Genomic DNA, 25,290 nt, shown 5'->3' on the forward strand with positions numbered 1-25,290 from the left:
TCTGTAACTCCAATTCAGAGGATCTGATGCCCTCTTCTGGCCTATGCAGGCATTGTCTGCATAGGTACACTTAAACTTGCATGCAGACAAAATACACATACACATAAAATTAAAAAAAAAAAACAAAAACAAAAACAAAACAGCCGCGCGTGGTGGCACATGCCTTTAATCCCAGCACTTAGGAGGCAGAGGCAGGTGGATCTTTGTGAGTTCGAGGCCAGCCTGATCTACATAGTGAGTTCCAGGACAGCTGGGGCTACAAGGAGACCCTGTCTCAAAAGAAAAAAAAAACAAAACAAAAAAACCACACACACACAAAAAAACCCAAAACTGCTGGCCAGGCTATGTCTGTAGCCCTTAAGTACCTCTTGCAATTTTTTTTTTTTTTGGCGTTTTTGAGACAAGGTCTCCCTGTAGCCCCAGCTGACCTGGAACTCACTATGTAGACCAGGCTGGCCTCGAACTCACAGAGATCTGCCTGCCTCTGCCTCCCAAGTGCTGGGATTAAAGGCGTGTGCCACCACGCCCACCTGCAATTTTTTATGTTTATTAATTTATGTATGTAGTGGGAGGGCATACATGCCACAGCTCCCATGTAGAGGTCAGGGGACAACTAGGGGGGAGTCCTTCCACCATGTGCGTGCTGGGGATGGAACCCAGGTTGTCAGCCGTGGTGGCAGCCACTTTTACCTCCTGGGCAATCTTGCCAGTCCATCAGTTTTGTTTCTTCTTTAAAAAAAAAAAAACAAAAACATTTGCTGGGCGTGGTGGCACACGCCTTTAATCCCAGCACTATGGAGGCAGAGGCAGGTGGATCTCTGTGAGTTCAAGGCCAGCCTGGTATACATAGTGAGTTCCAGGACAGCTGGGGCTACAGGGGACCCTGTCTCAAAAAAAACAAAAAAAAGGAGGAAAAAAAAAAAGAAGAATGCAGTTGCTGATGGAACCCCAGCCAAGCCTTACTTTTCTGAATTAATTCCCCTGGGTCCCCCATTTTATTTCTTTTAAAAATAAATAATTTTTATGTATTATTTTTATTTTATGTGTATGAGTGTATTGCCTGCATGTGCTTACGTGCACCCGTGTTGTGCAGTGCCTGTGGAGGTCAGAAGAGGGCATTGGATCCATAACGTGGAGTTATGGACTGCTGTTAGCTGTTATGTGAGTGCTGGTCATCAAACCCGAGTCCTCTGCAAGAGTAGCCAGTGCTCTTAACCACTGAGCCAGCTCTCTAGCCCCTTGTTTTGTTTTTTTAAACCAGGAACATATATTGTCTTTATGACAAAAAACAAAACAAAAACAAACAAACAAAAACTAGGGAAGGAGAATTATGGCAGAGTCCCACTCTGTAGCAGAGGCTGGTCTCTCAATCCTCCTGGTAATAGGGTTCTGGGCTTGCACCACCACGTCTGTTTATGACAATTTTAAAACAATAGAGATTTAAAAAACAAAAGGTACCATTAACCAGTGTTATAAATCTGCTCTATTATTAAGTTGCTCTGTGAAACAATCTTGTGCTGTTCCCTGTTTGTGTATTCCTGGGTGTTGCCCATTCCTTGAGGACAATTAGAACTCTTAAGCTTACTCTCCAGGCCCCCCCAGTGTGGTTTGACGTCCTTCCTGGATCTGTGTGTCCAATGTCTCTGAGTGACTCTTGAAGTCTAACTTAGATCCTCTAATATCTTCCCATCCATCTCAGAGTAAAAGCTGTAGTCCTTCTAGGGGCCTCTAGGCCCCATGGCCTGGCCTGCATGCCACATCTTCTCTGACCCCATCTCTCTTACTCCCTTTTCTCTAGCCACTCTGGTCTCCTTGGTGTTCAACACAGTCCAGGCATGCTCTTGCTTCTGGGCCTTTGAATTTGCTGTCCCTACAGCCTAGATCATTCCTTTCCCAGGTCACCACAAAGCCTCACCTCCTTCCTGGTTTTATGTAGATGTTACCTTCTCAGAGAGGATTCCCCTGGTTATCTTATTTCAATGTACAACCCAGTCCCCTCTAAGCCCCACACTTACCATCTCAGTCTGCTTTAGTTCTCTCTGCCATGAACCCTTTTCCAACACACTAGACATTTGAATATTTATCACCAGGAAGGTAAGAGTTCTCATTCCCTGCTGTCTCTGGGCCTGGCACATGCACATAATAGGTGCTCAGTAACTATCTGTTGGGCCAGCAAGATGGCTCAGCAGGTAAAGGCCCTTGCTACCAAGCCAGATGATTTGAATTCAATTCCCAGGACCCACATGGCAGGAGAGAACTAATTCCTACAAGTTGTTTTCTAATCTCCACATGTGGGGTTGGGGATTTAGCTCAGTGGTAAGGCCCTGGGTTCAGTCCTCAGTTCCCGGGGTGGGGGGGGGACAGACAAAGTAACAGACAAAAAAAAAAACAAGACATCTAGCCTCCACATGTGTGCTCTTTCCCAATAAATAAATAAATGTAATAAAAAAATAATTGACTGAACGCAGATGCCTCACAGTAAAAATGAGGGAAAAAACACATCAGATAGTCATGGACTGAATCATCTGGTTTTTTTTTTTTCTTTTTTCCTTTGGTCCTTTTCAGACAAGGTCTCCCTGAGGCCCCAGCTGGCCTGGAACTCCAGACTGGCTTCCATCTCACAAAGATCAGCCTGCCTCTGCCTCCGAGAGCTGGCACTCCTGTTTTTTTTTTTTTTGACACAGGGTCTCAAGTATCCCAGGCTGGTCTCAAACTCTTTATGTCTGATATTGAACTCCTAATCCTCCTGCCTCCACCACCTGGGTGCTGAGGTTATAGGTATATGCCACCATGACCAGTTTCTGCAGACTGGAGATCCAATCCAGGGCCTCATGCATACTAGGCAGGCACTCTATCAACTGAGGTTTGGTTTTTTTTTTTGCAGCCCTGTTCCCTTCCTTAGTGCATCTGCCTCCAAGACCTATAGAGTTGGGTTTCTTCACCTGTACCTTTTGCACTGGACTGAAGTGCCCTGTGCTGAGGTTCTGTCCCCTGCAAGCTGTCAGGATTGGAAAGGAGGCAGTACTCCGGGTTGCAGGCATTCAGGGCCCTCTCCATGGAGAGGCTGGCCTCAGAGGACAAGGTTTCCTATGCTTGGGGGTGGGCACAGGGTAGGGAGAGGGATCAGGGTGGAAAGGAAATGGCTGGGGTGGAGGAGTGTCTGGGCAGGAGCTCACTGGCAGATCTCAATCAATCCCCAGCTCCCGGAGGCAGGGACTGTCATTATCCTCCTGAGGAAATGAAGGCTCAGGGAGGAAGTGGTGGAGGGTGCTTGCCCAAGGTCCTGCTCTGGGTCTACCCCGGAGCTGGTGAAACTGAAAGCCCTGCCTGCCCTGACTCAGAGTTTCCAAGGGTGGAGCCCAGGTATCTGTATTTTCCGCTTGCTATCCTCCAGAAAACCTGAGAGAGAAGACCCACAGTCCCCTACCACCCTCCACCCTAACCTCTGGGAGGGCAGCCACTCACCAAGGAGGCTCTGTGAAGTCACTTTTTTCTTTGAGACAGAATCCCCCTGTAGCCCCAGCTGGCTTGGAACTCATCATGTAGACCAGGCTGGCTTTGATCTCACAGAGATCTGCCTGCCTCTGCCTCCCCAGTGCTGGGATTAAAGGGGTACAACACCACACTCGGCTTGTTATTCACTCTTAACTCTGTGAGAGTGGGGTGGAGTCATTCTCCTTAGAGAACAGAGCTCTTTCGGGACCCAGGTGTAGGGAGATGAGGGGATTTCATGTTCACACTGACCACAAGAATCAGAGTTGGCTCTCTTGTCCCCAGCCTCCAGATCTAGAAGCCCTGTCTGACAAGGGGCAGAGGTGCACACAGGGGTGGGAATTTGTAAAAGCACCAGGCAGTGACCTCACAAAGCAGGAACCGTCTCTTTTCTAAACAGTGCTCTTTTTAGCTCTACTTTTTTTTTTAATATTGTATTTTTATGTGTATGAGTGTATTGCCTGCATGTATGTGAGTGCAACCGTGTCGTGCAATGCCGCGGAGGTCAGAAGAGGGCTTCGGATTCCCCTGGAACTGGAGTTAAGGACGGTTCGTAGCCGCCATGTGGGTGCTGGGAATCTGAACACGGGTCCTCTGCAAGAGAAGTCAGTGCTTTTAACCGCTGAGCCATCTCTACTTTTTAAATTTTTTTTTTTTAAGCAGGTCTCCCTGTAGCCCCAGCTGTCCTGGAACACACTATGTAGACCAGGCTGGCCTTGAACTAACAGAGATCTGCCTGCCTCTGCCTCCCAAGTGCTAGGACTACAGGTGTGCGCCACCATGCACGGCTAAAAATTTTTAAATATTTACTTTTAGCAAGGTGTTGTAGTGCATACATTTAATTCCAGTATTTGGGAGGCAGAGGCAGGTGGATTTCTGTGAATCTGGTCTACTTAGTTCCAGGCCAGCCAGGGTTATATAATGATACCTTGTTTTTTAAAAAAAGATCTATTTTTATTTTCTGTGTGTATGAGTGTTTTGTTGTCATATATATATATATAATATTATATATATCCTGTCATATATATATATATATATATTACACACACACACACACACGCATGCCTGGTACCCTTAGAGACCAGAAAAGGCTATCAAAGCCCTTGAAAGAAGAGTTCCAGATGGTTGGGCGCTGCAGGGAACCTGGGTCCTCTGCAAGAGCAGCAAGGTTTTTAACTGCTGAGTCATCTCTTCAGCCCCTGCTTTTTTGGCTCTTTTTGACAGGATCTCACACTGCAGTCTAGGCTTACTTAGAACTCATTGTGTAGCCCAGGCTGGCCTCAAACTCTCAGCAAACCTCCTGCCTCAGTCTCCCAAGTGCTTAGATTATAAGTGTCAGTCACCATGCCCAGCTTAGACTATGATCTTTATTTTGTTTATTTAACTAATTAATTTCTTTTTTTTGACACAGTCATAATATGTAGCTCAGGCTGATCCCCAACTCAAGATCCACCTGCCTCAGCCTGAATGCTGGGATCACAGACATGCAATGCCATGCCCAGCTCTTTAAAATTAGAGCCTAGGTTCCAAGTCATACTTTTTTAAAAAAAATTTTTATTTATTATTTTTATTTTATGTGTATGTATGTATTGCCTGCATGTAGGTAAGTGCACCCATGTTGTGCAATGTGACAGAGCAAATAATGATTGCATCAGATTCCTACACTGTGAACCGATGAGTTTTTATTGGGGTTACTTACAGGAGCTTGGGTGAGGGGTTACTTACAGGGCCAGGGATGATGCAAAAGCAGCATCACCTAAAAACCCACCCCAACACAAGTACTGACTAAAGTTGCAACCCTGGGGTTTTGTGCACACCTTGCAAACACGTCAATAGTTGGAAACTCCTTTGGAACTAGGTTAGTAAGGGACTCCTTCCCCAGTATTTTTTTGGGGGGGGCTCTTTTTGAGACAGGGTCTCCCTGTAGCTCCAGCTGTTCTGGAACTCACTATGTAGACCAGGCTGGCCTTGAACTCACAGAGATCTGCCTGCCTCTGCTGGGATTAAAGGCATGCACCACCACACCCAGCCCCAAGTCATACTTTGAAAAGACACAGACCCTTGGAGATAGAGAGATAGCTCAGCAGAAGAGCACTAGCTGCCCTTGCAGAGGACTCAGGTTCAATTCCCAGCACCCACATGGTGGCTAACAGCCATCCCTAACTCCTGTTCCAGGTGAATCTGACACCCTCTTCTGACCTCTGGGGGCATTGCAGGACACAGATGTATTTTCATACATGCAGGCAATACACTCATACTCATAAAATAAAAATAATAAAATATTTTAAAAGACGCAGACCCTTGCAAGAGTTACTGAATGTATTTTGGGGAGACTAAAGTCCAGTCACCATCATGGACAAGTGCTAGAAATTTTAAACGGGGGGATCTGGATTACCTGTGTAACTTACGGAGAGCAAGAAAGGGATGGAGGGTTGGACGAGGGCATTAAGTATCTGTATTACCTGCTTCTCATTTTACTATCTAAATTATTATTGTTGTTATTATTATCATTATTATTTTGTTTTTATTGAGACAGGGTCTCCCTGTAGCCCCAGCTGGCCTGGAACTCACAGAGATCCACTTGCCTCTGCCTCCTGAGTGCTAGAGGCCTTAAAGGCATGTATCACCATGCCCGGTCGTTATTTTTGTAGATTGGCTGAATAGCTTGGTGATCCCCAGTTTGACCCTCTTGCTCCATAGATGAGACACTGGAGCTGCAGAGCAGTTTAGGGCTAAGCCTAAATGGTTCTGAGTCAAGTATTCCACATCACTAAGTCCCCTCCCCATCTCCCATCAGCCCCAGGAGACCAACAACACTTAGAGGTTGAGACAAAGCTGATGTGCCTAGCCAGCAGGCTTCTAAACTAGCTGTTCTCTGCTTTCCCTCCCAAGGCTCAAGTTCAAAAACCTTCTTTGGCCAAGAGATACTCTCTGGGCTTCAGGGGTAGAGTGAGTGAGTGAGTGAGTGACAGAGGGGAGGGAGGGAGGGAGGGAGGGAGAGAGAGAGAGAGAGAGAGAGAGAGAGAGAGAGAGAGAGAGTCAGAGTCCTGAAAGGCAATATCTTGCTTACCTCCCCTGGCTCTGGCCCACTGTGGGATGTTAAGGGATGCTGTCCCCAAGATTCTTATCAAGCTAGAGACACACACACAGTTTATCTCTCAGCTGCTGGAACTCTGGGATCCTCCTCTTCCTGGGGAGAGGTGTGGCCATGAGGAAAGCCTTCACTAGGTGGGACTCCTCTCTCCACAGCCCTGTCTGGAGGGCTACTCCCTCCTCAAGCTCTTTAGAGAAGGTTCTGAGAAGTGTTGTGCTCAGTCTGAGTCCATTGGGCAGCAGTAAAGATCTGTTGGTCTACTGTCACTATTCACAACACAACTACACAAAGTCCATTGTATTTTATAAAATAATTCAGAGGGCAGGTGAGATGGTTCAGCCAGTAAAGGCACTTGCTGCCAAGTCTGATGACCTGAATGTGATTCCTGGGACCCACCTGTAGAAGGAGAGAACCACCTCCCCAAGTTGTCCTCTGACCATCACATGTGTGTGGTGGCCCAACACACAACACACACACACACACACACACACACACACACACACACACACACACACACACACACACACACACACACACACACACACACACACACACACACACTAAAAATTATAAGAATAAATAAAAGAATTCAGGAAAGAAAGCCTGTTTTTCCCACTATAAGCCTTCTAGTCTCCAGGAAAAACAAAACTACTCTTGATTCCTTGGTCTTCTGTTTGCTTTTCTTCATTTACTTTTTTGAGACAGGGTCTCACTAGAAGACCTTCTAGTTCTGGCCTCCTGAGTGCTGGGGTGATGCACACTGCCACATCTGCTCTTTGGGTTTTTCTCAAGACTTGCCCTTCTTTTACGTCCCCTGGCCTCAGCAGGCATGCACCCAGAATAGTTAAGGCAGCCATCTATGCACATGTCAGGGGAGAAGAGGTGGCTCCCATAGGCATAGCCTGCCCTGGGCAGGTACAGTCTCCTGCCTGGCCCAACAGAGGACCTAAAGGTTAGGGACAGTTTTAGTAAGATCAGGCTAACCCTGAGACCTTTCCCCTATTCCCAAGTGTTCAGGGGACAGGGTGTGCTCTGATGGTGTATCTGTCTCCCTGACTTCTTCCTCTGCCTTTTGACCACTTCTCTATTACTTTTCTGCTTCTGCCCTCCACCCCCAACACTATCACTACTTCCTCCCATTCCAGAGTCTACCACTACAGGTTGGGGGAAACCCTTCTTAGGCACGAGCCCTACTATTTCTGCTTCACATCCACATGGCCCAGGACTCTCACTGTTACTTTGAAAGTGAATAGTTTCCTGTCAAGTAGGGGTGAAATTCACCATTAATCCAGTGTGACCAGATATGCTGCTGCAAGTGGGCTCAATTTAAGCTGTCAAGTACATAGTTCAAGTGTACAAACCTTCAGAGAGTCGTCCCTAGAAATATTCAGCCTGTGGAGGTCAGGGAATCAGGATGGGGCCAGTCAGAGTCTTAAGCTGGGAAGACCCCAGAAAATGGGAACTACTGGAGGGCTGCACCTGCCCTATACGAAATACACGGGTGCCTGGAGAGATCTCAGGGGTCACAGAGGTGGAACATAGTATCTTCAAAGCAAGAGCTGTGGTGGGAGGTGGGTGTAGGGCACAGAGTTTCTGCAGGATTGGTGTTTGGATGACCTAGTTTCCTTCCATGGACAGGACTCAAGGAGATGACAAGAACTACAGTCAAAGGGACTTGGGGCTGGAGAGAGACAGCTCAGTGGTTAAGAGCACAGGCTACTTTTTTTTTTTTTTTTTTTTTTGAGACAGGGTCTCCTTGTAGCCCCAGCTGGCCTGAAACTGACTATGTAGACCAGGCTGGCCTCGAACTCAGAGATCCCCATGGCTTTGTCTCCCAAGTGCTAGGATTAAAGGCATGTGACACCACACCTGGGCAAAGAACATAGGTTGCTCTTGCAGAGGACCCAGGTTCAATTCCCAGTACCCACATGGTGGCTAACAACTGTCCATAACTCCAGTTCCAGGGGATCTGATGACTTCCTTCTTCTGACCTCCATGGGCACTGCACAACATGGGTGCACTTACACACATGCAGACAATACATTCATACACATAAAATAAAAATAATAAATTTGTTTTCTAAAAAAGAGGGACTAAACCAGGTGTGAAGGTGCATGCCTTTAATTCCAGCACTCTGGAGGCAGAGGCAGGAGGATCTCTGTGAATTCAGGCCAGAAGGGGCTACAGGAAGACCCTGTCTCAAAAAGACCAAATAAACAAAAAATAAATTAATAAATAATTTTAAAAAGAGGGACTTAAATAGGATGAAAGGAAGACTGCCTCCCCAGGGGAACAAAGGTAGTAGTGGACTCTCCTTCTGGGGAAGTAAAACATCCTTCATCAGATGCTCACTAATCTGGCCAGCGGGTAGAGAGAACCAACAGTGAATCCAAGGTTCACAGGGTCCAACCTCAGCAGTGTGGGTGAGTTGGGATCAGGGGGCATACCTCCTTTGCTCCACTTTCCTTATTTTCCATCTAGGGTTTCTAGGGACCTTGGTCATTACCACTGGGGGCTGTGAATGGCCCCCTCTTTTGGTGGTGGTGGTGGGGAAACAGCCTAGCCTCATGTTGGCCCCACAGCTTCATGGGGGGCACTCAGTAAAATATTTACATGAGTGAATGAACCCCTTAGGCAGGAGCAGAGAACCGAGGCCCATGCTGCCCCATTCCCCCAGCACTCTGTGGTTTGAGCAGCCTAGACCCAAGCTTCTTGCCTTACCTAATGTGGGGAAGAAAACACCTAGGCAGGACCAGAAGAGGGAGAGAGAAACCCTTTGGCCCGCAGAACTGTCTAGGCCAGGTGATGGTTTTAGGACAATTAGGATGCCACTGATCAGGTTTTCCTGGGCTTGGTTTCCGTAGCTGCCTGAGGTCCCAAGGCCTAAGGCGTTTTCCAATCTGTTGTGCTCCTGTGCTGGTAGGTGGGGCAAGACGGTGAGCTCACCCATCCCCACCTGGCCCACCTTACTGGGTCAGCTGCCAGTTTGCTCTGCAAATGGGGGAGGCCTTTATGCCTCTCTCAGCTCCAAAGGAAGTGACTGGCAAGTACTAGCTAACTGTCTTTCTTCAAAGGCAGGAGGCAGCCACAGGGAGGAGCGAGGTACGTGCCCAAGCATGACATCGCGAGCTCACAAGAAGCCTGGAAAGGAGCCTGGCTCCTGGCTCTCAGAACCTCATGATGCCACCTCTACCATCCGGTCGGGGCTGGGTTCCGCTCAGTGGCTCTGGTCGCACTTGACTGGGGCCTCTGGGCAGCAGATGGCAGCATCCACTGAGCCATATGGGCCGGTTACCCCGTGCAAGTGCTGCACTCCAGGCCAGGGCCGATGGATGGCAAAGTGCCTACCATATAGCCGGGCTTCTGTGCCTGACTCTGGTCAGCTGGGACTGGTGTGGTGAGTCCATCAACCTCCCCTGTTCCCTGGGGACGCCCCTCACCTTGAGCTGGGATTTGGAGACCTTGCCACTCTTTTCCACGTCCAGTGCGGTGAAGGCGTACCAGATGGACTTGAGCAGCTCCTTGCGCAGGGCCATGGCTGAGGCGCCCGCCCCGGCCCATGGGCGGCTCTGACACCAAGATCCGGTTTCAGGAAATGCAAACGGCTGCAGACCGCAGAGAGGCCCTGGTGCAGAGCGAGAGCTCCACCTGCCTGCCTGCTCCCTCCGGCTTCCAGTGCTGACTAGGTAGTTGTTCTGGCTGCTGCTGCCCCAGGCCCGGCAGGGGACCAGGACTAAGTTTCCCAGAGCTGGAGCCCTCCTTTCCAAGGGCCTAGCTCCCTGGGCATGTGGAACCACTTTAGAAACCTCCTTGCCTCAGAACCTTCCCGGTGGCAGCTCAAGGAGAGAAAAATAAAGTCCACCTAGACTTTGGAGGTAGACAGATTGGGAGTCACACTTAGCAAGTGGGAGGGCTTGGATAACAGAGTTAATCCAGAGCAGTTTCCTCTTGGTAACATGCAAAGTACCCGCTTAACTGAGCTGTGTGGACATCTGAGCTGGGGAAGTAAAACACACAGCAGGCCTGGGGTAGATCTCTTTTAGGGCTGCCTAGCAGGACTTCAATGAGGGGCTCCACTCACACAGACAAGTGCCCAGCTGGAAGGGGAACTGACCCAGGAACGTCTCCAGGACAGGGGACCTAGGCTCCAAAGGGCACTTGGAGAGTGTGGTGGTACACACCTTTAATCCCAGCACTTGGAAGGTGGAGGCAGGCTGATCTCTGTGAGGTCAAGGCCAGTCTGGTCTATATGTGTTCTAGGCCAGCTAGGGCTAAGCACTTGGAACTCAGAACACTGCCCACTCTGTGCTGTGGCCTTGAGGACACCAAAGCCCAGATCTAAAGCACATAAGGTGACCTTCATAGTGGGGTCACCTGAGAGGTCCTGGCACAGGCCAGGATTGGGCCCTCCACATGAGTGTTTCCACTCCTCTATATCTAATGCCCGTGAGGCTTCAGCCTGTTGAGGCTAATTCTCAATTCTCGGACCCTGCTCCTTGGGAGCATGTTCCAGCCCCTCTGCTTCCACAGTGCTAGTGTTAAGAGTAAATGGGAACCGGGTGTGGAGACACACACCTGTTAACCCAGCACCTGGGAAGCTGAAACTCAAGAATGAGTCTGAGGCCAGCCCAGGCTATGAGGCTTGATTCTGCCTTAAAAACAAGCAAGCAACATCCTACCCCCAACAAACCACCAGGAAACGGGAGCTTTCTAAGCTCTCAAGGCATCCTAAGGGAGGATACCTGGTTAGGACACTTGGCACTTAGTTTGCTGGCTCCCCATGCTCTGGGCACTGGCTCTTCTTGGTAGCAGGAGGGGGCTGGGGGCACATGCATCACAGCATTGCAGTGGAGAGAACAGGAGAGGCGGCCACAATCCCTGCAATGTTCCCACCCTGGTGGCGTCAACCCTACAGCTCATCTCCAGGAGCTGTCTTCCTGCATCCCTCCCTGTTGGGACTGCTCTGGTCTTACCACTCACTCTTTAGTGGGGTCACTCTATGGCTTTGGAAACCCACAGCATAGGCCCAGATGCTTGGCATCCCCAGCTGGGTAATGGAGCTAGGATGTGAGCACCAGAGCAGTGAGGCATCAGAATCTGAGCAACCTTGGCCAAGGTAGCCGTCAGCTGCTCTCACCTCGGGCTTTGTGTGTGGTGGGGTGCTTGGGGATGGAGGGGCTCAAGGCTACAGTCCATAAAGCAAGGCGGGGAACCCAGAGTTCTTTTGAAGCCTGCAGAATTTCAGCCACAGCGGGAGCAATGATAATTCTGGTCCTGTTGGGCTCAGATGTGGGCAGGAAGCCACCAGGCAGCTCCTTAGGACTCATCTTTCACTGGCCCTTCCTCCCATCTGGGCCCAGAGAGACCAGCCTACCAGGCAGGTGTCAAGGTTGGGTAGAGTTGTGCTAGGGAAACAGGGCTGGGGCCGCCCTGCCACCAAGGCCCAGCACTGAAAGGACAAGAGGAGCCTAGGTGGAAACTTGGAACTTTTATTAAATACTCATTCACCCGTTTGCCACCACCACCCAGAGCAGGAAAGAATAATTATCAAAATAGAATTAAAAAAACCAAACCACAAACAAACCCAATCCCCAGCAATCTAGGTGCAGGCCCCTCTCTGCCACAGAGTGGGGAGCTGCTGGGGGTGGTGGGATGGGCACCTTTTACTCCAGCCACAGGCCCCTGAGGAATTAATTCTGACTGTGGTGGCAGGAAGTCCCTTATGCCAAGTGGCCAGGCATCCTGGCTACCCCCAGGAGGTGGTTATTGCTGGGAGGGGCTGGGCTGAAGAGCTCGCTGCCTTTCCCCTGGCAGTATGACCAGTCAGGATGGAGGCCAGTCCTCGTCCACCTAGTCCTCATCTCCCTGAGAAAGGGAGTGGACGGAAGTGGGGAGAGTATTCTCCCAAGGGAGGAAAGCAGGTGTCCAAGGCGGCCCAGTGACTAGGCTGGTCCTCTTCAGCTCACTGCCCACTGCCTGGCCCTCATCTGGGCATGGCCCACAGCCCCTCCAGTCAGGCTGTTTTCCTGCCGTCTTCTCACCCTTGTGTCAGTCACAGCCGGGGGCCCCTGGAAGCAGGGCTGCCTGTGAGCAGGGCACCTCCTCCAGCACGGTGTGGGAGCCAGCCCTCCTGGGCTCAGCAGCCGCTCTCTGATACTGTGGTCTCCAGGGTCACGGCCCCCTGCTGCATGGCAGCAGTGGCCACACTGATGGCCTCCTCCAAGGTCTGCTGCTCCTCGAGCTGTGAAGAGGTACAGGAAAGTGAGACACCCCTTTCCCCAGATCCTAGCTTTAGAGTAGTATTATGGTCTACCTGCTCTTTCTTACTAGGGTGCTAATGAACAGGAAGTTCCCTGATAAGGAGTCCCATTAGGCTAGATCCAGCTGGGGATCACAGGCTGGCTCAGGGTCAGAGAGACCAGCATGCTCACAGAAGAGCAGCCGGCTAGATGTGGACCTTAGGGGTAATCTACTTTAGCCTCCTCACCTCCCAGGTGAAGAAAAAGACTCAAGGAGAGAGAGGGCTTGAACTACTACAGATGGACTGCCATCAGTTTCCCCAAAGGCAAGAAGGGACTTCCCGATTCTGCCTCAGCCAGCCATGCAGAGGACTCAGCTAGGAATGGCTCTTCTCCCCCATTCCCCTTCTCGGTCTGGAATCTCTTCAAACCATACTGTGCCCACCTGCACCGCGATGTGCGTTCCGTTGGCTGTGGCCAACAGTGCCACCTGTTGGTGATGAAGAGATGCTACACTGGCATCTTCGGCCACCAAGGCCCCAGAGGTAATGATTGTGACCTGAAACCACAGAAGCAGGAAGACCTACCTTCCACCTACTCACACCTTCCGGCCCCTCTTCACCCCACCCAGAAGGGAATGGATAAAGCCATTACAGGTCAGATAATTAGCTAGGGCTCAGAGCTAAATGAGGTGGGATTTTTCTTCAGTTTAGGATTTAGTGGTGGTGCTGCTGCTGGGGTTTGAACCTAGGGTTTTGTTCACACTAAGACAAGTACTCTACCAAGAGGTACATCCCCAGTCCTTTTCATGTTTTGAGAAATATTATTTTTATGTGCATGTGTGTATTGCCTCCATGTATGTAAGTGCACACATGTTGTACAATGCCTCCTGAGGAGGTCAGAAGAGGGTGTCAGATCCCCTGGAACTGGAGTTACAGACAGTTGATAGCCACAATGTGGGTGCTAGGATTTGAATCCTGGTCCTCTACAAGAGCAGCCTGTGCTCTTAATTGCTGATTCTTCCCTTTAATCTCAGCACTGCCCCCCTCCTTTTTTTGACACAGAGTCTCACTAAATTGCACAGGTCAGCAACTGGTTCAGCCTCCTGAGTAGCTGAGATTATGGGTGTGGGCATAGAAACTGTCCAGAGACAGTTTCTATTAAAGGCTTTGAAAGATTATGGTTGAGGGGAGACATTTGAAATTTTTTTTTTGTCTTTTTGAGACAGGGTTTCCCTGTAGCCCCAGCTGTCCTGGAACTCACTATGTAGACCAGGCCAGCCTTGAACTCACAGAGATCCACCTTCCTCTGACTCTCGAGTGCTGGGATTAAAGGCGTGCACTACCATGCCCAGGACCTCACACATGCCAGGTAGGTACACCATCACAGAGCAGCCCCCCATCTCCCCTTTTTTGTCTGTTATTTGTTCTTTGTTTTTGAGACAAGGTCTCGCTGTGTAGCCTGGCTGACCTGGAATTCTCTATGTAGACCAGGCTGGCCTTGAACTCACAGAGATCCATCTACTTCTGCCTCCTGAGTGCTGGGATTAAAGGCGTGCGCCACCAAGCCCAGCCCAATTCTCCTAGTTCTTTTTTTATTTTTTAGTTTGAGACAAGGTCTCACTAAGTTGTCCAGGCTGACTGTAAGTTTGCAATCTTCCTGCCTCAGCCTCTCAAGTAGCTAGAATCACAGGCCTGTACTACCAGGTCTGATAAGAGGAGAACTTTATGATAAAGCATCATGAAAAGGCTTCATTAGTTTGGCCTGCACGGTGATGCCCAGCCCATGGAAAGGACAAGAGAACAGCAAACTGCCTGGTCATACGGGCTGAGTCTGAGTGCCATCGGCGCTGACCATGGTGACCGTGTGTGTGCCAGATGTGGCCAGGTCGTCTTGATGACTGGGGATGGTGAGGGTGCTGCCGTGCTGGGTCACCACACTGATGGCACTCCCCAGGGCCTGTAGGTCTTCCGGGGATAGGTTGACCTGTTGGCAGGAGAGAGATGAGATGGTATGCCAGAGAAGGTTGTCAGAACGCATCACCGGGAGGTGCATCTACTGCCTCAGACTTGCTTAGCTTATGGTAAGTTAGGTCAGCTTCAGGTCACAGGGGTGAGAGGTAGGGGACAGACACACAAAGGGGCCAGGGCTGTAGAGAGAAGTGCTTGCAGCATCCCACCGACACTCCTACTCCTACTGCTCTGGTTTCTGACCGTGCAGCATGCAGGTTGGGTCCTTAACTTGTGGACTAGGAAGGGGTGGACTAGACAGTCAGGGTGTGGCCAAGGCATAGATACTCTGCTGGCCAGCAGCACTGGTGGGCTTGTGGCTTCTAGCACCTTGCACTGCCATGCTCCTAATTCTGAGGAGCTCCAGAGCTGGGACAGAGGAGGCACCGAAGGGGCAGGGGCTGGGTGACACACTGGTCCCTTCAGTGTTTGAGGTGCAGAGAGGTAAAACAGAAGCTGGGGTAGAGGTGAGGCCGAGAACTTCAGGGCTCCCCAGAATCCCCAGAGTGGAGGGGCTAGTCGGTCCTGCCCCACCCATCTCCAGGGCCTCTACCTGCTGGGCACCATCCTGAGTGATCAGAGCCACCTGGGGAGTCCCATCCTCCTCGGTCACCATGGCCACTTGGGTTGGGATGTCATCGCCCTCTTCCTTCACCTCCGAAAGGTAAGCAATGCGGGTTCGTTTGGGTGGTGGGCTTTCCTCAGCGGCAGAGGCAGCTAGGAGAGGAGAGCCCAGGCTGCTACTTGCTCTGGTGCCAGGGGAGCCCCACAGGCCCCACATCCCTGCTGCCCGATCCCTCACCCTCTAGCTGTTGCTGTTCATACAGGGCCTGCTCGCTCTCCTCAGTGGCCTCCAGCTCGCCGTGCGCACTGCGCTTATGCATGGCCAGGGTGGAGGTCTGTCGGTAGGTCTTGCCGCAGCTGCTGCACGTGTAGGGCTTGCAATGCGTGTGCACCACGTGGTGTTTGTACAGGCTGGAGTACTCAGTGAAGCGCTTCCCACAGCCTGGCACCGTGCAAACATATGGCTTCTCCCCTGGGGACACTGGGCTGTGAGGGGGGTGGGACTGGGGCTGGCAAGGGGGAAGCTAAGGGGGTGGGGAGCAGGGTCACAAAGGGAGAGCCGGAGGGAGGGAGCTGAGAACTGAGACTGAGTGGGCCTGGTTGGGGAGAAGGCCAGTGGAGGACAGGAAAACAAGAGAGCGGGACCTCTGTGTCCAGAGACAAGACAGAGCAGGGTTAGAGAAGGGGTGAGAGGCAGGGGCTGCAGTGCTGGCTTGGGGGCTGAGACAGAGAATGAAGTGTCAGGATGGGAGGGATGGGACACATGGTGAGAGATGAAGGAAGGCTGGACAAGCCCTGTGACACTGGAAAGGTGAGGATATGAGTCGAATGCACAGTGGGTGCTGACGGAGATGAAGGTGACATGTAACTCTGCTTTTTCTGGACCATTCCTGACCCTGGCCTCCTTCAGGAACTCAGCAGATGGAAGAATTCAGGGGTATAGAAGTGCCCAGGAGCTCCAGAGGGTGGCAACCCCTGTCAGACTAGACCCAACTGCAAATGGAGGACGTGCTCACTGTGGGTGTGACAGTGGTCTGGGGATACCTACCCACCCCTGGCCCAGCCTGGAGTGGCTGGCAGAGAAGGGCTGAAGTTGAGAAGTGTCCCAGACGGGAAGCCTACACAAGAGGGATGGGGCTCACATGCCAGCTGGCCCACCTGTGTGGATGCGCACGTGATTCTTGTAGTTGGTGGCGCTGGTGAAGCCTCGGCCACAGTGAGGCTCGGGGCAGGTGTAGGGCCGCTCTCCTGTATGGGTGCGCACATGCACCTTGCGGATATTCGATGTGGTGAAGGAGCGGCCACAGCCCTCGAAAGGGCACCGGAAGGGGCGTTCACCTGTGTAGATGGGGTACGAGGGGTGGCTCAGGAAGGGGGGTCAGGTAGAGCAAGAAGGAGTGGCTCTGTGCTTGGGTCTGTTTGAAAGGCCAAGTGATTCCCCCATCCCCCATAAGTGTCTACCTGTGTGGGTCCGGACATGCTTCTGCAGGTCTCCTGAGGTCTTGAAGGCCTTGCTGCACAACTCCTCGGGGCACTTGTATGGTTTTTCACCAGTGTGGGTACGAACGTGGCTCTTCAGCCCGTAGCCTGTCAACATGCAGTGCAGTGTAAGAGCAGCCAGTGGGACCTGATCCCTGACTGCCTGCCTCATTTGGAGGCTATCTTGGGCTATGCTCTGGAAGGCTGCAAAGGCTAGACCAGTATCTATTCCACCATGCCCAAGCAGGTGAGAGAAGCTGAAGAGCCCACTGTTTTTTTAGAAACCCAGGAAGGGCATGGCCCCCAGCAGTCCACAGCTGATGGCTGCCAGAGCTGGTACAAGAAGCAGGCTTCTCCTCTGCCAGTCCAACACTCTCTAGGTTCTCACTAGGTGTAGGGTTTTCTTGAGCGCATACCCCATGGCAATTTCTTTGGGACAGCAGCCTGTACTCAGCCACCTTCAGAAAGGTCCCAAAGTGGATCTAGAACCCTTTTTTAAAATTTTTTATTTTTTGGTCTTTTTGAGACAGGGTCTCCCTGTAGCCCCAGCTGGCCTGGAACTCACTAAGTAGACCAGGCTGGCCTTGAACTCAGAGATCTGCCTGCCTCTGTGCTGTGATTAAAGGCGTGCGCCACCCGCCACCTGGGCTGGGGCTGGCTGGATCGAGAGCCCTTCCCTCAGGTCCTGTCTCCATCCAGGTAGTTTACCTGTGGCAAAGGCCTTTCCGCAGCTGGGGAAGTCACACCGGTATGGACGGTCACCCGTGTGAGCTCGTTCATGTACCTGTGAGGAAAAGCAAACCTGCAACTCAGAGGTGTGAGGGTCTCTCCCTCCTCTCGTGGGTCGTTGGCCACCAGTCCATGAGGACAAAGGGAGCAGAAGCGATGAACAGGGTCAGGATGGCCAGTGAGCACTGACAGAAGAAAGCCCTTCCGGGGAGGCAGATTCAGTGATACAGCTCCATTTATTCAGTGGCAGCTCCAGATTCAGTGATACAACTCCGTTTATTCAGTGCGGGTCAGGGAAAATATAGTGTGGACGCAGTAGCCAAAGCTTCATCAGATAAGCACTCATAGTATGCTTTATTTACATGCAGTAGTGGGATCCTATCATCTGGCTATAGGGCAATGCCTAATTATCATATAGAAAAAAACCTGGGGGCAGTGGTCAGGCATCTGTGCTTGGAGGCACTTTCCCTGTAAGTCAGGCAGGAAGCCCCTGCTGAGAAAGGAGCTGACCTTAACAGCAGGGTTCCCCAACACAGAGGGACAAGAGCTTTTTAGCTCTTTTCAGGGTCCTGAGTCTCTTCCCTCCAGCACATTCTGTGTGTCCTGGGCTCCTTTGCAGACACCCTTGCACACAGGTCTCTTCCCTCCAGCAGGTAATCTGCAACTTGAGGGCAGTGCCAGTCCAGTGATAGTAGAAAGGCAGACCTGTAGCTTGGCAAGGAAGAGGGCAGAGCTGAAAGCTGCCCACCAGGCCCTTACCTTTAAGTGATGGGCGGTGGTGTAGAGACGTCCACAGCCCTTGTAGCCACAGCGGAAAGCTCTGTCTCCAACTTGCTGTCCTTTGCCATTATGGGGAGCCTGGCTGTCATGCAGAACCTGTGGGAAAAATATCTCAGGGTTCCTATATGTACTCTCTCCACTGAGGGGAGGGACCTCAGTTGGCAACCTAATACTCGATAAACAGAGTTAAGACTGTCTGGGATCTCTGGGGCAGAGGCAGAACCAGACAGATAGGGATGGACACGCAGACATGATATATGAGAAACAGGGCTGGCATGTGGAGTCGCTGTGCATGTCTGACGGGTCAAGGGAGGACTAAATGTCAAGAGACCGTGGCGGCTACTCAAGAAAGTCTCTCCTAGACAGCTGAGGATGCGGGAAGGAACACATGTGAGCTAGGCTGAGGGTCAGAAGCCCCATTGACCGCAACACCTGGGGCTGGGGCTGATGGGAGAAGACTCTTCTTCCCAGTAAGAGACCTGTTAAGAGGGAGCATGTGCAGTATTCCGGCGTTGGGGCTGCGATCACTTGGGTTCCCTTGGAAAGACAAGGGGCCAAGAGTAAGGTGGCCCCAACCAGAAATGCCCCAAGGGTGCTGCAGAAGTCTCAGCTCTCAGGCTGGTGGCATGGCTCCGTGCACAAAAGCAACTGCCACCCAAATCTGACCACCTGAGTTCAATCCCTGGAGCCTATGGTTGAAGGAGAGCCTGGAGCCTATGTTTGTTTTATTTTTGAGACAGGGTTTCCCTGTAGCCCCAGCCTGGAACTCACTATGTAGACCAGGCTGACCTCAATCTTACAGAGATCCACCTGTCTCTGCCCTCCCCGTAGTGTGCATTATGCCTGGCAAAAGTTGTCTTCTGATCTCCACACGTGGTGAAGCATGTGCACCCACACTCACATTTCATATACACACAATGATAATAAAGTATTTTTAAAAATTTTTTAAAAATTATTTTTATTTTATGTGTATGCGTGTTTTGCCTGCATGTAGGTAAGTGCACCCATGTCGTGTAATGCCCGCGGAGGACAAAAGAAACTGTCAGATCCCCTGGAACTGGAGTTACAGACAGTTGTTAGCTGCCATGTGGGTGCTGGGACTCAAACCTGGGTCTTACGCAAGAACAACCAGTGTTCTTAACCCCTGAGCCATCTCTCCAGCCTCGATAATAAAGTATTTTTAAAAAAGAAGTCACCAGGCATGGTGGCGCATGCCTTTAATCCCAGCACTAGGGAGGCAGAGGCAGGCAGATCTCTGTGAGTTCAAGGCCAGCCTGGTCTACATAGTGAGTTCCAGGACAGCTGTGGCTACAGGGAGACCCTATCTCAAAAAGACCAAAAAAAAAAAAAATAAATAAATAAATAAACAAATTGTAATAAGTAAAAAAATTTTTTTTAATGACAGAAAGGGGCTAGGGAGATTACTCAGGGTAAAGTGCTTAATGTGTAACCATGAGGACCTGGGTTCAGATCCGCAACCTGTGCGATGCTCTTCTGCTCGCTTAGGCAGGGTCCTGGGGGACTGTCCCTTGGGAAGTCTTTCTGGGATGCTGTGGGATCACACTAGTCTTTCCAGGACTTTCTGAAACAGCTCTGGAAGTCATGGTAAGTAGGAATCTATGAGTTCTGCCTGGGCAGCTCCGTGGTCAGGGGTCAAGCAGGTGGCATTTTCAAGGACACTGGTGGTGGAGAGTGAGGGCCATGGTGGGCAGACTACCCTCACACACACTCAGATTTCATTTTGGTATCTCATCAGTTCCCAGGGTAGTTGAGGGCATCTGGTCATCAGGCCCAGAAGTGACCACCGAAACCTTCTGGTCCCATCACAGAGCACTCAGCTCAGGCCAGGCAGGGCAGTGAGTGACTCACCCAAGGTTGGACTATGGAGTGACAGAGCCAGCATAGACCTCAGGGCTCAAGATTTTAAAAAGCTCAGGTCTCTTTCTTTGTCCATTTGGTCTTTACCATTCCTCAGGGAACAGTGGCTGGGATGGGTCATGGCCCAAGGAAGCCTTCAGTCAAGTTTTATGCTTCTTTTTGAAAGAGACAGGGCCATTTCCTCTTTCCTTCTACCACACAGCTACTCTCTGTTTATAGGGCCAACTCCTCCCCAGCCTTTGAGGAAGCCAGTGCTTAGAAGCTCTGCCCCATCCACCCTGAGGCTCTGCAGTCCAACCTGGGGTGGGGGCACTCCCATGTGCAAACTCATAGGTCTGACCCTGTCCCCAGAGGCCCTGGGAGAGCCACAGCCCTTCTCTTCAGCCCCGTGTTCCAAGAATCCCAGCTGCTCTGGTGCATGTGTCCTGGTCACTGCCTACTGGCGTGTGTGTCCTGGTCACTGCTTACTGGTGTGTGTGTCCTGGTCACTGCCTACTGGCGTGTGTGTCTTGGTCACTGCCTACTGGTGTGTGTGTCCTGGTCACTGCCTACTGGGCTTATTTTCCCAAAAGTCTAAATGAGTCTCAGAGAAGCAATAAATATAATAGCATCTCACTTCAGTGGAGGAGAACTAATAAAAGACACGGCAGGGCTTTCCCAAAGAGCAGAGGATTATCACAGTAGCCAGAGTGAGGTTGGGCCTGACTTCCAACTAGGAGGTCACTGTTCCTCAGACAGCATAAACAACAGTAAGTGCCAACAGCTGTCAGGGGCCCCAGTGGGCTGTGATGCATGTCCTGCAAAAAGACATGTGAGAGTGTTCAGGGAGCTGAGGAGCTGACAGAGGGGCAGAGGGAGCTGAGGGGCTGAGGGACAGAGGGACAGAGGGAGCTGAGGGACAGAGGAAGCTGAGAGGCTGATGGACAGAGAGACAGAGGGAGCTGAGAGGCTGACGGACAGAGGGACAGAGGGAGCTGAGGGGCTGAGGGACAGAGGGAGCTGAGGGACAGAGGGAGCTGAGGGGCTGAGGGACAGAGGGACAGAGGGAGCTGAGGAGCTCAGGGGCTGAGGGACAGGGGCTGAGGCAGTAGTAGTAGCCTAGGTTGTACCCAAGCACAGGCTGCCACTGTCCTCTAGAGAGGTGAAGTTGTGTTTTGTTTTGTTTTAGTTGTTTGAGACAGGGTGTCATGTAGCCCAGGCTGGCTTCAAACTCCAGATCCTCCTGTCTCTACCTGCCAGTTACTGGGACTATAGGCATTTACAGCCATGCCTGGCCAGAGGTAAAGTTCTGGGAGGGCCAAGGTGAGACCCTACTTTCCCAGGTGATGGCTGCAGCGCTGGTGTGCTCACCTTGCTCGCATACTGCTCCAGGGCCACCACAGTGTCTGCAGTGAAGCCCTCCTCGTCCTCTGCTGCCAGGTCCTCCAAGCCCACCTCCGTCTGCACGGCCAGGATGGTGCTGTCCGAGGGCACAGCCACAGGATGGTGAATGTAGGCAGTGGAGCCGTCTTCCAGCTGGACAGCTTCCAGGGAGCTGGGGTCATAGCCCTCTGCAGGGAACATGAGGTAAGCCTGATGCCATGCAGGGGAGGAGGTCAGGCTGGGACCCTGGCTTTCAGCTAGGGAGTGGTGAGCACAGCAAGGAGGATTCAGCATGGACTCTCTCCACGCTCCTCACTGTGGGCTTTCTTCTCACAGGAACAAGATCTCCAATGGTTCACTGACTGGGACTCAGTAGCTCCTTGAGGAACTGAGAGGAGCGACATTGGCATCTTGACCTAGATGACCCCAAGGCTTCCTGCCCAGGTGCCCCTTGCCCGGTCTACTTCCTCCTAACAGCATAGCACCCAGAGGGAGTTTTGCAGACATAAAATCATCCTGCCACCTAAATGCTTAAACAGACCAAATGGTCTTAGGACAAAGACCAACACTTGTTCTGACAAGCCCTGAGTACTCTGGCTGCCTCCCTCCGGCTTCCTCCCACTCCTGCCCTGCTTCACAGCCTTCTAGTTCCCCTGTCTAGGCCCTTGAATGTGTCTTTCTTCCTAATGCGCCCCCATGTCTGAATAGGTGGGTCTCATCTGGAGTACTGAGCCCACCTGCCGTTCCTTTTCCCCTGGCTCCAGCTCCCTAGGCTGTGGGTTGTGACCACACATGGCATTGGATAGCTGAATGTGGGGTCATTAAAAGTTGGAAAATAGTAAAACAATTCTGAATGGGCAATGGCCAAAAATTAATTCAAAATCAAATGTGTAAAGAATTCGTGGTGTTGCTGGGAGTGCTCCCCAGTGGTGTACTGCAGGATCTCCCTACAGCCTCCGTTCTGAGCACAACATGCACTTGGTGTTCCACATGCTGTCAGGCCACACAACAGACACCAACGCTGTCTGACACACCTTAGCTTAGATTCAAGACAACCATGTTATCGTTTGCAGACTGCTCACACAGTTTTCTGCTCTTACAGAAACATAGTGGTTTATTTACAAAAATAAAGGCAGTGTTTTCCTACTGCCTTTCCTTAATGTGTAAGTACCAAATTACTATCTCTTTGGATTATAGTATTATAGGTTTGATTTTTTTATTTTATTTTATTTTTTTGGTCTTTTTGAGACAGGGTCTCCCTGCAGCCCCAGCTGTTCTGGAACTCACTATGTAGACCAGGCTGGCCTTGAACTCACAGAGCTCTGCCTGCCTCTGCCTCCCAAGTGCTGGGATTAAAGGTGTGTGCCACCACACCCAGCTGATTTTTTTTAAAAAATTGCTGTCTCAAAAAACAAAAACAAAACAAAATAAATGAAGTTGATCTACATCCGCATCATCATGTTGTAGCCCAAATGTTCAGGCAAGATTTAATTCTTCATGTAAAAATAAACAAGCACAGCTTGCTGTGGTGGTGCACGCTTTTAATCGGCAGGGGCAGGGGCAGGGGCAGGGGCAGAGGCAGAGGCAGAGAGGCAGAGAGGCAGAGAGGGAGAGGCAGAGGCAGAGAGGCAGAGAGGCAGAGAGGGAGAGGCAGAGGGGCAGAGGCAGAGAGGCAGAGAGGCAGAGAGGCAGAGAGGCAGAGAGGCAGAGAGGCAGAGAGGCAGAGAGGCAGAGAGGCAGAGAGGCAGAGAGGCAGAGAGGCAGAGAGGCAGAGAGGCAGAGAGGCAGAGAGGCAGAGAGGCAGAGAGGCAGAGAGGCAGAGAGGCAGAGAGGCAGAAGCTTGCTGTGGTGGTGCACGCTTTTAATCGGCAGGGGCAGGGGCAGGGGCAGGGGCAGGGGCAGAGGCAGAGGCAGGCAGATCTCTGTGGGTTCGAGGCCAGTCTGGTCTATGTAGCAAGTTCCAGGCCAGCTGGGGGTTACAGGGAGACCCTATCTCAAAAAGACCAAAAAAGAAAAAGAAAAGAAAATAAACAAGAAAAAAAAACAAGCATAAAAATCTGAGTATGCAAATTTGCTTTGTCTTTAAAAAATGGTAAAATTAGATGTATATCAAAGAATTGGTTTTTTTGTTGTTTTTTTGTTTTGTTTTGTTTGGTCTTTTTGAGACAGGGTCTCCCTGTAGCCCCAGCTGTCCTGGAACTCACTATGTAGCCCAGGCTGGCCTTGAACTCACAGAGATCCGCCTGCCTCTACTTCCTGAGTGCTAGGATTAAAGGCGTGAGCCATCATGCCGGCAGAATTGTTATTTTTTTAAAAATCAATTTAGTTTTTAATTGCATTTTTTACAATTTTCATACAATATAGTTTGATAGCATTTAGATCTCCTTTCCTATTTGTACCTCCCCTCAAATAATTGTTTATTTTCATTTTTTATTTTTTGGTCTTTTTGAGACAGGGTCTCCCTGTAGCCCCAGCTGTCCTGGAACTCACTTTGTAGACCAGGCTGGCCTTGAACTCACAGAGCTCTGCCTGCCTCTGCTGCACCACTACTCCCAGCTAAATTATTTTTTTAAAGATTTTTATTTATTTATGTATGTGTATGTATTTTTATGTATTTATGTATTTATTTGTATTTATATGTATTTATTTGTATTTGTATTTATTTTTAAATTTGTATTTTTAAATTTATTTTTAAATTTGTATTTATATGTCTGATGTGGGTACAGGGAACTGAACTCAGGTCCTTTGCAAGAGCAACAAGTGCTCTTAATCGTTGAGCTTAAAATTGTTTTAAAATAATTTTATGATTCATTATCAGCAACTGCTTCTCTGTATGCCAATTTTATATTCCTATCTATCTCGAGTCACGTACAAATGTCTTGTGCAAAGAGGAGTCACAGGTGGGGAAAGTTTAGAAGCCCCTGATAAGTCTACCTGTCCTTCCTCAGAGAGGCCTTGCCTGAGTCTCCACAGGGTGCAGCCACCAGTTCACCTCGCGCTCTGCGTATCTCGAGTCACGTACAAATGTCTTGTGCAAAGAGGAGTCACAAGTGGGGAAAGTTTAGAAGCCCATGCCCAGTCTACCTGTCCTTCCTCAGAGAAGCCTTGCCTGAGTCTCCACAGGGTGCAGCCACCAGTTCACCTCGCGCTCTGCTTTGGTAGACAGGGCGGACAGATTGTGTCTGACATTGCTCTGCTCTGCGTGCTCCACTGCCAGCGTGGTGACTTGCGTGTAGCTGCCCACAGACGTCTGGACTAAGTGACTATTCTTCAGTACGTTAGGAGCTTTTATTCGTTTCTTCTTTTGGTCTTTTGGGTCAGCATCTCATTCTGTAGCCCTGGCTGGTCTAGAATCACACTAAGTAACCCAGACTACCCTTGAGCAATCCTGCCTTATCCTTCCGAGCAATGGGAACCGTATGTTTGAGCTATCACGCCTACCTAGAAACTTCCTTCTTAAAGATCTTAAGAGCTTGCAGTCTTTTTCCTGGTTTGCAATGCCCTCAGGTTCAATTTAAAGGCCTAAGTCTTTGTGGTTGGTCTGGTGCCAAAGCCACCACCAAGGCCTATCCTGACTCCCAAGACCATTCTCCAGGCAAGTATGTATGTGCCCTGGGGATGATAGTGCCTGTGCTAGTGTCTGTCCCCCCAGTCCTTGCCGGTC

General features: G+C 50.6%; 2 protein-coding genes across 2 annotated transcripts in view; both read right to left on the reverse strand.

Annotated features, from left to right (window-relative positions):
• Def6 (DEF6 guanine nucleotide exchange factor) overlaps nt 1–10,181 on the reverse strand; it is a 28,449-nt gene extending 18,268 nt beyond the window's left edge. Inside the window, exon 1 of the mRNA XM_008840107.2 lies at nt 10,027–10,181. Coding sequence (XP_008838329.1) covers nt 10,027–10,122 — 96 coding nt within the window. The 5' untranslated portion in view covers nt 10,123–10,181. The remainder of the gene's footprint in view (nt 1–10,026) is intronic.
• A 1,876-nt stretch (nt 10,182–12,057) lies between these two features.
• Znf76 (zinc finger protein 76) overlaps nt 12,058–25,290 on the reverse strand; it is a gene marked incomplete in the record, with an annotated part of 20,849 nt that continues 7,616 nt past the window's right edge. Inside the window, 10 exon segments of the mRNA XM_017799887.1 lie at nt 12,058–12,827; nt 13,271–13,384; nt 14,650–14,811; nt 15,388–15,551; nt 15,637–15,870; nt 16,557–16,736; nt 16,860–16,985; nt 17,586–17,661; nt 18,366–18,482; nt 21,615–21,814. Coding sequence (XP_017655376.1) covers nt 12,723–12,827; nt 13,271–13,384; nt 14,650–14,811; nt 15,388–15,551; nt 15,637–15,870; nt 16,557–16,736; nt 16,860–16,985; nt 17,586–17,661; nt 18,366–18,482; nt 21,615–21,814 — 1,478 coding nt within the window.

The sequence above is a fragment of the Nannospalax galili genome, unplaced genomic scaffold (genome assembly GCF_000622305.1).
Source record: "Nannospalax galili isolate Female #2095 unplaced genomic scaffold, S.galili_v1.0 scaffold538, whole genome shotgun sequence".
NCBI classification, from domain to species: Eukaryota; Metazoa; Chordata; class Mammalia; order Rodentia; family Spalacidae; genus Nannospalax; species Nannospalax galili.